The sequence below is a fragment of the Spodoptera frugiperda genome, chromosome 13 (assembly GCF_023101765.2).
Source record: "Spodoptera frugiperda isolate SF20-4 chromosome 13, AGI-APGP_CSIRO_Sfru_2.0, whole genome shotgun sequence".
NCBI lineage: Eukaryota > Metazoa > Arthropoda > Insecta > Lepidoptera > Noctuidae > Spodoptera > Spodoptera frugiperda.
The window spans coordinates 2,124,421-2,137,130 of NC_064224.1; the positions used below are offsets into that span (position 1 = coordinate 2,124,421).

Here is a 12,710-nt window from a genome sequence, read left to right on the forward strand (position 1 = left end):
TCACTTTAAATTAAAAGTTTCATTTCACATACAGTAGTAAAACTAAGTTTTGAATGAGAGTATTTTAACGTGAATCTGTAAAAAATCAGCTATTATGTGGCTTCAAACACGTATAGTTTAAGATACCTGAGAGAGATCTATCATAAACCCATCATGTTCTTATACATTACATATAATTTTATTTTATTTACTTAATATTGCTTTCTTATAAAGAAAAAAAAAATGTTAGTTATTTTCCTACACAACTATCTAATTATTGCTTTCCAAATCCTTACCTCAAACCTCAAGCTACAAGCTTGTATTAAAATGAACCTAAAGGTCTTCAAAATAAGGTGTAACAAACAATTTTAAAGAAATTAAAATCTTAACTAAAACTATATTTTCTTCTAAAAACATTTTACAAATTTTTAAATGATAATCATAAAACCTCTTTCGACAAATCTGGCAATCCTAACCGGGCAACATTTATGAAATGTTGCCATGTCAAAAATAATTATTTATTTAATTCAGTATATTTTTGTACACTATATTAGCAGTCACTATTCCTCCTTTAGTGAGTAAACTAGTATATAAGGCGCCTAATTCAAAATGCTTATAATTTTAAAATAGTTATTTTTAGTAAAGAGTGCGCAAAGGGTCGATTTTGTGGTAGAATTTTATAACAGAAATCAAAGCAATAATAAATGAAGTGCCAATTTTTATTATGTTGGTGTTTAGGTATAACTTGGAATTCAAACTTTAAAGACTCGACTATATTAAATTGATGCATAACTGTACTCAGAGACATGTAATGATTACTTAAGTCTTTGACTGCCAATAGAAAACTGTTGAAGGCAAATCATCTGCTAACGTCGGTCACCGGTGACCACCACAGCATTCAATGTTGTGTTCCTTAGTAACGATTTTGTATCGAAAACAATTGCTAATAGACGTTATTAAAAACAAATACTTACAAATCAATTATTATGGCTTCGGCTTATTCAGTAATTGTTTGATGAGGAACTTAGTTTCAGATAGAGGCTCATATTCATTGAGCAGCATTCCGCTACACACGACGCAGCATTCGGCAAACGCGCGCGTGCGTAAAATTATGTGAGTAAGCCGATAACATTATAATTAATTTTATGTCCTACGAAAGTTATAATAAAATAACAAATACAGACATTAAAAAAGTCGTCAAGTAAAATGGAGTTGTACCACAAAATTGACCTAGAAAAGTTAGCAGAGACTAGCATTCAGTATTGCTTGAAGGAGCTCGGTAGGAGTAGTCTGTGATAGGTAAATCAACTGTGATCTGTACGGTCAAACCACGCGTAACATACGTAGCATGTACGGTCAGCATAACAAACACTATTTAAGTACTGTTTATTTTTCTGAAGAAGTTTAGTGTGAACTTTTATGGGGTAGGAGTTTTCGTTATGTGTAATAAAATAACAGTTTGCAATTTCTGATGCACATGAACGATTGAACTTTTATTGGCTACACTTTTTGGAGGTGTTAAATGTAGTTACAACATTAAGATTTAGGTGGTTGTTACACTTTAGTCATAATAATTACTCAACAATTACATTGTCTACACCTATGCATTTTTAACAATGTGGAATGCGGTTGTCCTATTTAATATGTGCAAAAACATTTTGTTGCATTCTCTATAAAACAAAGAGACAGTTTTCTGCCCGATTTGTTTTTGAGGGGCGTAAATCATCCAGTGATTTTTCCCGCCTTTGGTCAGGCGAGAGTGAGTGTCAGACTCTTACTGACTGCTTTGAGCCGGAGCCCCGGTAACCTGTTACGTTGTCCGCAGCTCTGGATCGACAGTTTTCTGTCCTAATAGCGTGTCTGGCTTCCTTACTAGCCAAATGACTGACAACTTATCCATCCCGTAAAGTTCATGATTTCCTAAAATTTCTTAATAGTTCTACAGTCTGACTTGTATGTCATCTTGTGTATCTTGACGCTTATCCCGCTTTGGAATAAGCACAAACTCAATACATATCTAATTATTCCCTGAAAAATATTTGACATTTTATTTGTAAAATAAATAAATTAATGTTTGTTTTGCTGACCGTAGTGTTGTAAGTGCAATGTTGAGAGATTTATCGATTGTTGAGTGTAGTGGGTACGTAATTTTGTTTGCGTGTGTGGTGTTAATTGTAAGGGGGAAAAGGGGAGATCCTATTTCCGGTATCTTAATGTCAATGGCTAGTTAGGTGACAAAAGGTACTAATTATTTGATCGCGCCATCATTTTCATGGAGCCATCAACGCAACGCATTTCTCATATCTCTGGTGTTGCAAGTGTATGGTGTCTATTGGCTTCAAGTTTGTAAGTAATAATTTTAGTTCACACATAGTGTCATAATGAGACTAAGACTTGGAAGGTCTTAAAACTCTAGGATTTGTCATGTATCGTGGGTGAGTTTACAAACATACAAGTTCACATACACATGACACCTAGACCCGGAACAACAATTTGTGGATCACACAAAGAGTTGCTCCGTGCGGGAATTGAAGTCGCTGCAGCTAGTTGTCCAGTTACCGCGCCAACCGTGTCGATAATATTTATTTTATCAACTGCACGGTTGGCGCGGTAATACATCGAATTGAGTTTTACTCTCAGTACTATATGAATAGCCATTGACACTAAGGTAGGGCAAGTGACCCGGTTGTGGCCATCGACCCCTTTGTGGCCATTTGGGCCTTCAAATATTTATAACTAAGGCATGGACAAATAAATTACTCTGTGATGTACAGTATTTAAAATATTGAATATTGTAGACACTGATACCGTTGGCAGCTTTGATGTGTCAAACTTCACTTCGATGCAACAAGTCATTCTTTTTAGTTGAGGGCGAAATTGTTAAGATCTTAACAAAAAGCCTAAGGCAAGCGGGTGAGGATTTGGTTTTTATTTTTTAAATCTTTGCTTATTGTTTGGATGTTTATGTTAATACTACATGAAGAATATATTGTCTAAGTGGAACTAAAGTTATTTTGTCGCCATATGTTTCTGAAGTGAGGTTTTTAGAAGGTGGCCACTAATGGAGACAAAATTATGAATTTCTCCATCTTTGGCCACATGGCTGGCCAAAACTTTTGTACATAGATAGCCCCACTTCTAGTCATTTATCGTAATTTATTTATTATTTTTCCTTGGCTTTACATATCAACAAATACATATTTTTCATTTTCAGAGATGCAATAAATTGCCTTCACACAAAGGGGAGGTCAGTTTACTTTGCAGCTTTTACCAACGTCATATAAATGTTGATCTCTTTATTTGTAAGTTAAATTCAAATGAAGTAATAATATTTCATATTTTCCAAACTAAATAAAAATCATTGTTTGTAAAATGTCCAATTTAATTAATAAATTTTGATTACTTTTATTGTATTTTTTAATGGCCAGAACTGGCACACGATCGTGGCCAGAAATGGCACGAATCTGGCCAAAAATGGCACAAACTCCCTTTTTTTTTCTTTTTTATACGTTATTGTAATTTTTCTATTGGACGTTCTTTAAAAAAAGGGTGTTCTTAGGTAAGGTTAAAACATGTTAAATGACTTTTTACAAGAAATATGTTTGAGATAACAAAAACTATAAGTTAAGAAAGCCTTAAAGTCGACAAAATTCTTAAAGTGGCCACAACCGGGTCACTTACGATACATAGAATATGTTACTGAAAAACTAATTTCGAATTTGAAATAAATGTTTCGAACTCGAAAAAAATGTTCACTAGAGAATGAATGTACTTAAAATGTGCATTTAAAACGTCTTCGCATTAAAATGGGGCATTTCGGAAGTTTTAAAAAGTTTGTGTTTGATTTAACTTACTCGCGTTATTATGGAAACATTTATTTTCTAGTGAAAGCAGCATTACTGAGACTTGGATAGAAATTTTATTTGAATGGACTTGCTAGACTGTCTTCAATACAATTTAAAAAATCTTTTAATTTTAAAATGAGTGTCACATAGGTACTACGCCACATACATTAAATAAAAATGGTTGGCTTGCAGTGACTAGTATATAATCTATGGCAGTGAAGTAACTACACGGTCTTGCCAGGTGTAAAAATTAGTGCGCTGTTACGTGACTATAGGTGTTGCCACCCTGATAAAACACCACGGGTTCACAGATGCTCTCTAAAATAAGGGGAATCATTAGAGAAGGAATATGTAGATTACAGAAGGATTTTTTCTTGTAGAATTTCTGAGCTGATTTATCGAGTATTTCCTTGGGTATTATGCCATATAGTGATTTAAGAAATCAAGAGAGCTTTATACCAAGGCAAGAATAACCAAGAACTTTAGAGAACAATCACATTCTTAAACTATTACAGAAAAAAATACTCTTCTATTTCCTAGCTTATATTTATTTTTGAGTAAACATCTCTATTGTGGTGGCTCGCATGTTCAGGGTGTTTGTTTCTCATACCAACGGAAAAGTGCCTATGTGACTTTAAAAGTTATATGAACTTTCTAAGATTATTTAGACACCACTGACAAACGGGTGAAGGAAAATATCGCGAGGAAACTTGGGCTTAAAATAAGTTTGAAATTGCCAACCCGCATTGAGCAAGCGTGGTGATTAATGCTCAAACCTTACCGTGGGAGAAGAGGCCTTTGGTCAGCAGTGGCCACTTATAGGCTATTGATGTTGTGAAACATCTTATTTAAGACAAATCCATCAGAACAGCTGGTAGTTTAAAGTCTCTCCTAAGAATTTGAAGTACAAATGTCATCTTCGCTCCACAACATTAAGGATTGTTTAAAACACTGAATTAATAGACGTATGTAACGAATAATACCTACTACAATTATTTTCACACGCACGCCGAATTCCATAATGTTAACGCGTATTTTATTATTTACATTAATATTTACACTTGCTTGCAAAAAGGTCTAGTACTACAGTGAAAGAAATAACTTTTTTTCTCTGATTTTTATTCGGTTTTTTTTTAATGTACATTTAATGAAAATATTAAGGGTCAGTCATCAGGTCATACATTAAAAATAAGCATAATATACAAAGCTCTTTAGATACGTGACACAGCCCTTCAGATTTATTATGAAGTCACCCATGCTGCTGCATTGTATTATGTGAACACCTGCCTATACCTTCAGGGTTTGCTTGCATGACATTGTGTGGCTTTCATAATGATAATAGGAGGTAGTTTATATTGATTCAGTAAATCTGTCAATCAGAGATCAGAGACATTTAATGACTACTTAAACTGTTCCTTAGTAGCAATTTTATTCCTAACAATTGCTAAGGACTGCGTTATATAATTATTAAATGACTAAGTACAGTGGTAAGTTGCTAATTTCCTTGCAAGCAAGTGTAAAAGTATGATTTTAATTAATATTTACTATGATCTCGTACATTACTGGGCACTCATTCAAAAGCAGGGTTACTCTAACTAAATTAAATACTGCTTCAATTACTAGCTAATCTTTAGGATGCAAGTTTTTCTAGACTAACTGTATTACCTAAATAGTTATTGTTTATAAGTGTGATATTATTAATTTTGTTACAGAAAAGTTGAAAAAAAAAAGAAACTGTTTCTTGTCATATAAAAATAAAGGAAGCAATTTGAATCATATATTTAATTAATCTTCTTTATATGGTATTTTTTGGTTTCTGAATGTGCACTAAAAAGTCTATGGAAACTTACTTCCTAAAGCTAATCTAGACTTCTAGCTTAGATATTTCTAGTGATCCTAGTGCGTAATTAAACGTAATTGTATTTTGCCAATCTTCACTGTCAGTAATTATGACAATCTGCCATTTTTTACGTACCCATAGATTTTAATAAGTGTATTAAATGTATGTGTAACTAATATGTTGTTTTATTTATATTTATCCCTGTTTCTACTCTCTTTGAAGTCATCAAAGGCGCTTTGCACATGGAGCAACTTAAGTTGAGGAAACTATCAACATTTTAAAAGTTTCTTGTAAAAAGTTGATAGTTGCTATAACGTTTACGTTTGCCGCAATTTTATGGCAATCTGTGAGCAACTTTCATAACCGAGTTGCTAAATCTACGCAGCGATCAGCGTTCAGTGTGACAATGGATATCGAAGAAGCAGCACTTGCTCTCATTTTATTACGTCGTCGCCGTCGACGGCGCCAACAAAGACAAATTAGGAACTATCTTAGTCATCGATTACAGCAACTGAAAACTGTTGACGATTACCGGAACTCGAAACTCGAGTTGCTATGTGTGCGCGGTTCAATTGAAATATATGTAAACAGCTAGTTGCCAGTTGCCAGTTGCTCCAATAGTTGCTCCATGTGCAAAGCGCCTAAATGTAACAAATACTACATATATTGTATGTAGTTCATATATTGTCTGTCAAAGACCAATAAATATAAATTTTCAACAAAAAGGGTGATATATGATGTTATGTTCCTAAAGAAAAATAAAACAACCACATAGGTAATAAATTGTCTATTTAAAAAAAATCTTAGTACACAAGAACAGCACAATAACATTTCACATTTCTTGCACACCAATATTTTCTGCTTAACCTAACTTAAACATTAATAAAATTGTATTTCTCAGACAGATTTTAAGCCACCAAGTACTGTCAAATAATGCATGTTCAAAATACCAGCAAGACGGTTGAATTACATCCTTATCGCTAATAGAATAAAGACTATTGAAATGTAATGAATATATCTTAAAAAGTATAGTCACAAGATAAAGAAATACACACTGGTAGGTATAATTGCAACATCTGGTGTCCATTTATGACAAATAAATTTTACAAAGTTGTTCAAATTCATGCCTTATGACTTGTCAATAAAGTACTAATTACAGCCATTAGCTAGTGCTACAAAAATTTGTATTATGTTTGGCAATTTCTTATCTTGAAGAAAAGATCAATGCATACTTAAAGTAAGTTTACCAAACAAGTTATATTGAGGTAGACACTACTAGAATACATAGAATAGTGTGAGTGAAAAATCTACAAACTCGGAGCTACAACAGACCATGAGAAAAGAAAGGCACATTTAAATATTTCTGTAAACTAAATTATGAAATATTGCTATAAAGAATGATTGAAAAAGTACATGGTAATTACAGAGTAAATGTGCCATAATAAAAATAACTTTTCGACCCACAGCCAATTCCTATATTGATATAGATAGAATGTATACAACAATACCGAATTGTTATGTTACCAATGTCAATATCTGAATCTAATTATACAGAGGTACATGAACACTACAAGATATGACCATAATCATCTACGTAAAATAGTACAATCTTAACTTACAACCTAGACTGGGTGTCCGAGCAATTTGATCTCACTTCGTACTTCTTGGTACAAATCTTTGTAGTCGTCATGTTCTTTTACAAGCACCATAACACAGCCTCTCATGGTGCCCATAGCGGCTCCAATGTCCTTACGACTAGGTGTGTAGCAGTATGGAATGTCCTTTTCTTCGCAAACGGCAGGTAAGTGGCACATGATTTCGATTGGTGAAATGTCTCCAGCGAAAAATACCAGCCTGGAATTAAGAATTGGATATTATTAGATGGTGTTTTGTTCAATAAGCATGTGTTAGAAGTTTAAAATTTGTGTTGTTTGTCAACAATATGGTGTTTATTGAAGTTAGGTGTAAAGGTTATCTAAGTCAATTAATTTGTAGTTTTCTGACAAAACTTGTAACAACAGTCCCTAAGAATATAGTTCATATAGTAGTATATCTATATAAATATAGTTTACTCTGCGTGAAATAGCAAATCAATCACAATGGCGTCTGATGCTGTGCTTGATTAACTACGCACTTTCTGAATGGTTGCACGCCACTAGAACTATCTAGGAAAAGTACACATAATGTAAGTAACATTATATGTAGTTATATGTTATTATACGTACACGAGATTGAGCAATATTAACTTGATAGCTACTGATCTCCGACCGGCGTATACATCACAATGTGTGAATAAAGACATAACCTCAAAATAACAAAAATAATACATATTTACCCTTTTTCACCTAGCCGCAGTTGTTTTTGTACGATTTTCAGGCCATTCCTAAGGTAGTTTTTGTGAGATGTAGATTTCTTGATGAGTTTATATATCTTTTTGCTAAGTTTCTTCGGCGCCATCGGTTTGGCAATCACACTGCAATGTTCGACTTTTTCATCGTAAGTTTGTGGCTCAGTTTTAACACTAACGTCAGCTTGATCTTCTGGCTCCACATGTTCTAGTTTTATTTTACCCATTTTAATACTAAATTGATGGGGTTTTTACTGAAAATAACAAAATCAACCACACGTGCGCAGACCACAACACGCTAACCACACCGCAACTTGACAAACAATGACAAATGATTGGAGCGTTCAGAAATGTTTGACAGTTAAGGCTAACGTACAGAAATACATATTTTTGAACGAAAACAAAATTATGATCGTTGCTTTAATATTTAATCCAAACCAATTGATAAAAAATAGATAAAAATAAATCAAAGTAAGATAATTATAATTTTATAAAACTCGTTAATCAATTATTTACCATAACTTTTTTCGGAGTTTGAAGTTGTGATAATTGAAATTACAGGACAAAAAATTATCTTATTTTTAGTTAAAATGTTTTAGAACTGTAACATTATAATTGAATTATAATTTGTAAATTAAAGAATATCTGATTCTCGTCAATCTCGGGTTAATTTCAAAGAGTGATAACTTTTGTAACGTGAAAACAAAACGCCTCAGCACGTTACCATGGAAACAGCGACATGTCAACAAATTTCTTTCGATTCACGCAAGTCGCTTAGAAATAATTAAATTACGATGAAAAGCATTGGTCTTTACCAATAAAAAGTCAATAAATAGTTGGTGAATCTTCCAGAAATTATCTCCATGATGGTATTTTGAGAGTAATTACATAATACGCGTAAGAATTATGTTAATCTTTGTGCTGATTTCGCTTTGTAACTTTCAGGGTCTACTGAATATTTTGAAAAAGCTGCGATCTAATCCTGATAAGGAATTGCGTTTGCTGCTCTTGGGGCTAGACAATGCGGGTAAAACTACTCTCCTAAAGCAATTGGCTTCGGAAGACGTGAACCACGTCACACCGACTGCAGGTTTCAATATAAAGTCAGTTTTATCAAACGGTTTTAAATTGAACGTCTGGGATATCGGAGGCCAGAGGAAGATAAGACCTTACTGGCGGAATTACTTTGAAAATACAGATATTTTGGTGAGTACTTACATCGGGAAACCTATTTAACTTTAATTGTATGGACTTATCTATTAAATTTTTAACTGTAAATTAATACTTATTTAAAACAGCTTGTAGTGTAGCCTTTTAATACCTGAAAATAAGACAGATATACAGTGTAATATTTTCACCAGGTATTTATTTTTATTTATTCATCCATATAATAAAAATTAATTGCTGTACATTCATCTGGCTAACACTCGAAAACGACTGGAGTGATTTGGCTATTTTTTCTTGAATTATTTGTGGAAGTCCAGGGAAGGTTTAAAAGGTGAAAAAAGTTTCATTTAATTTTAAGCTGTGACTTGGGTAAGACAGACAAAGTTTATATTACTCCACAGTAAACAAAATAATAGTATCACATAAATATACTTTCCAGATATATGTAGTAGACTGCTCTGACCATCAAAGGTTGGAGGAGACAGGTCAGGAACTGGCAGAACTGCTGGAGGACGACAAGTTGCGAGGAGTGCCATTGCTTGTGTATGCCAACAAACAGGATTTGGCTTCAGGTGAAATTTTGCATACTTTATTTAAATTGCAGCATTAAATTAATATTAAGTTAGTTTTGTTTTTAATTGATTCAGATTTGTATCCGGAGTTGCGGACTACCTAGCGGGTTTACTGGGACTCTGGCTCAAAAAGCAGGAGTAGGAACAGGGTGGTTTTTAGTCAGTAAGAGTCTGACACTCCTTCTCGCCACGCCTAAGGGGGAGAAGTAATTGGATGATTTTTCCTTCCTTAAAAAAAAGTTTCACATGGATCATACCTCCTAAGATCAGTTTATGACTTTATTTTAATATCATTAGAGTTTATAATGGAATAATTTTCTTTTTGTAGCCCTGCCAGCCAGTGAGATCGCCCAGCACCTAGGTCTACATCTGATTAGAGACCGTACCTGGCAGATACAGGCCTGTGTGGCTACTGACGGGACTGGAGTTAAGGTTTGTACCGTTTCATCATCACAATATTAATCATAGTCTTTGGCAGGAGTATCTTGATGAAATATTTTACTAGGTATCTTTCTTTTTATATACCTACTTAATAGGATGGCACTTGGCCACCATCTCGCCTGGTCGTAAACGATTATGTGGCCGACGATGGAGTAAGATCAAAAGAAAAGGGTATTTGGTATCAAACTATTCAGTCTAAGATTTATTGGGTTCCGTGGATAGATTATCTTAGCAAAATTTTAACTTTCACAGAACACACAACTTTCTTTCTGGATACATTCCAACTAATTTTTATTATTAAAAAACTAAATCATCAGCCTAACCACTGCTCATGAAAAGATGTTACTGGATTTCTTGTCACTCCAAAATATAACTTATTTTCTTACAGGAAGGCATGGAATGGGTCTGCAAAAACATCCCGGCTAAGAAATAACTACTTAATTCCTTAATAACTACGATTTACGCTTAACATAACATTTCCATTGTTTCTAAATAATGACCAATCAGAGATGATATTGTTTCTTTTTAAATGATATTCTAGTCTAAAGGAATCCGTCCAAAGATAAAAGTTTATTTAATTTCTTAATTTATTTTTACCTATTGGATGCACGACTATTAAAAGTAAGCGTCCACAGGCCCGCATCGTACGCATCGCATCAAACGGATTAATTTTTCAGACTGCGTCCATCGTATCGGCAGCGTTCGGATTGCCGACGCGAGTATTTTTTTAGATTGCCGATCCCATTTTCACTTCGATTTTTGGCATCGGCATTCCGTATGACACCGGTACGCAAGGCATTGCCGATGAGCGGTCCGTACGATGCAGATCAGTGGACGCAGTTGTATGAGTTTCTATACAAGACAAACTAAAAGCGTGCGATGCGTACGATGCGGCTAAGGTAAATTATAATTATGTAATATCTACTATAATTTATTTACATTTCAGTAAATGTTCCAAGTAACGATAATTTTAGTTTTAGTTTGGAATAAAACTATTTTTGGATGCCTAAATCGGTAAATAAAGAAGTCAATTTTAATCTGGACGAAATAGTTATATTTATCTAGTCTATAATTAGAGGCTTAACACTCCACATAGGACAATATTTATAAGTTTTATTTTTAAGTATGGTAACAAAAATACGTAATTTGTGACTTTTAGCTTGATGCCATTGGCAACACTACCTCGTTTGTCTAATATTCGCAAGTTGTACTGCTGTTCATAAGATTTAGGTTCGATATTCGGATTGGGTAGATTGTAAACAGTATACTACTTTTTTTTGGTTTGGAAATTCTCAATACTACATCAGGCAAGATGTCTCCGAAACAGTTAATTTAAATGAAATAGAAACTAGACAGCGTACATAAGTTTAGTTACAAAAAATAGAACTCACAACGTAATGCGTAGCGCATACCGGCGGAGACGCAAGTATTATACGCCGCTGATACTGAGAATAAATCAATTAAAATGAACCTTAACTTACTTAAATATTGGGAGGCGTGCGGTGCATCGTCAACCTGCTTTGGCATGCCATTTATATCCGTAAACCATGGGGCTATTTCAAATTGATATTCTCAGTACTTTCGCCTCCGCCGGTGTGCACAGGGCCTAACTGGTGAAAAGTGAAACATCAATGAATCATATGTATCCCTACCACCTACTTCTTAAGATAAAAGATGCTATGTCATCATGGGGAAGATATCTTCATGTCACCTGGCGAGTTAGTGGTCAAACATGGACTTGTTGAATATAAGGAGTTAGGCCAGCCGTACACGGACTGCTTCAAGCAGTTATAACCGACTGCTTGAAGCCGCGACTGCGCGATGAACTATAGCCATTCATTCGCTGCCGTACACACGACTGCTCGAGCAGCCGCGACCGCTTCAAGCCGTCAACTGCATGATGAAATTCCATCATGCCGGTTGCGAGGCATACACGGACTGCTCGAGCCGTTGACTGCGCTAGAGCAGTCGACAGCTCTCCGACTTCCCTCCCCCCGCCCTTTGCGGCCTCGCGGCGTCTGCTGAAAAAATCAAAAGAAAATCAACTGCTCGAGCAGTCAACAACCGACGGCTCAAGCAGTCGACGCCGACCGCTCGAGCGGTCCGTGTATGTCGCTCAGCCGCTAACTGCTCGAGCAGTCCGTGTACGGCCGCCCTTATCCTTGACTCTAGCCGCTTACCAAAAACTGTTGCAGAGCAAATTCTCTGCTGACGACTGCACTGTGTGGTGCGGTATGCGTTTGCGTAGTCATATCTATATGTATTTTACTTTAAGCTACGTCTATTTTAATTTTAATACCGTAGTTAATACTTAGTTACTTATTAAACTGCCATAATTTTAGTTTTGAATCCATAAAAAGTTTGTTGTAATTATGTTCTTTTTTTTTTCTTGATTAATAATGATCCTAATGCACACTAATGTCTAATTGAATGTTGAATGTTCATTTTATATTTTTGACCAAATCACGTTGGGGTGAAGAACAGCGTCTGACTTGCCATAATAATTAGGAAGGTTATCA

General features: G+C 34.7%; 2 protein-coding genes across 3 annotated transcripts; one reads left to right on the top strand and one right to left on the bottom strand.

Moving 5' to 3' along the window:
• Positions 1-6,436: 6,436 nt before the first annotated feature.
• LOC118270702 (H/ACA ribonucleoprotein complex subunit 2-like protein) lies at positions 6,437-8,346 on the bottom strand. The gene is made up of 2 exons (XM_035586444.2): positions 8,000-8,346; positions 6,437-7,518 (listed from the first exon to the last, which is right to left on the bottom strand). Exons 1-2 carry the CDS (start codon positions 8,236-8,238, stop codon positions 7,287-7,289), a joined length of 471 nt encoding a protein of 156 aa, XP_035442337.2. The 5' UTR covers positions 8,239-8,346; the 3' UTR covers positions 6,437-7,286.
• Positions 8,347-8,712: 366 nt separating this feature from the next.
• On the top strand, positions 8,713-10,699 carry LOC118270572 (ADP-ribosylation factor-like protein 3). Of its 2 annotated transcripts, none has more exons than XM_050697891.1 (5): positions 8,713-8,880; positions 8,981-9,217; positions 9,618-9,750; positions 10,079-10,182; positions 10,580-10,699. In XM_050697891.1, exons 1-5 carry the CDS (start codon positions 8,875-8,877, stop codon positions 10,622-10,624), a joined length of 525 nt encoding a protein of 174 aa, XP_050553848.1. In that variant the 5' UTR covers positions 8,713-8,874; the 3' UTR covers positions 10,625-10,699. The 2 variants fall into 2 exon arrangements, with proteins under 2 accessions (XP_050553848.1, XP_050553847.1); XM_050697890.1 differs by having other exon boundaries at positions 8,716-8,880; positions 8,957-9,217.
• Positions 10,700-12,710: the final 2,011 nt, after the last annotated feature.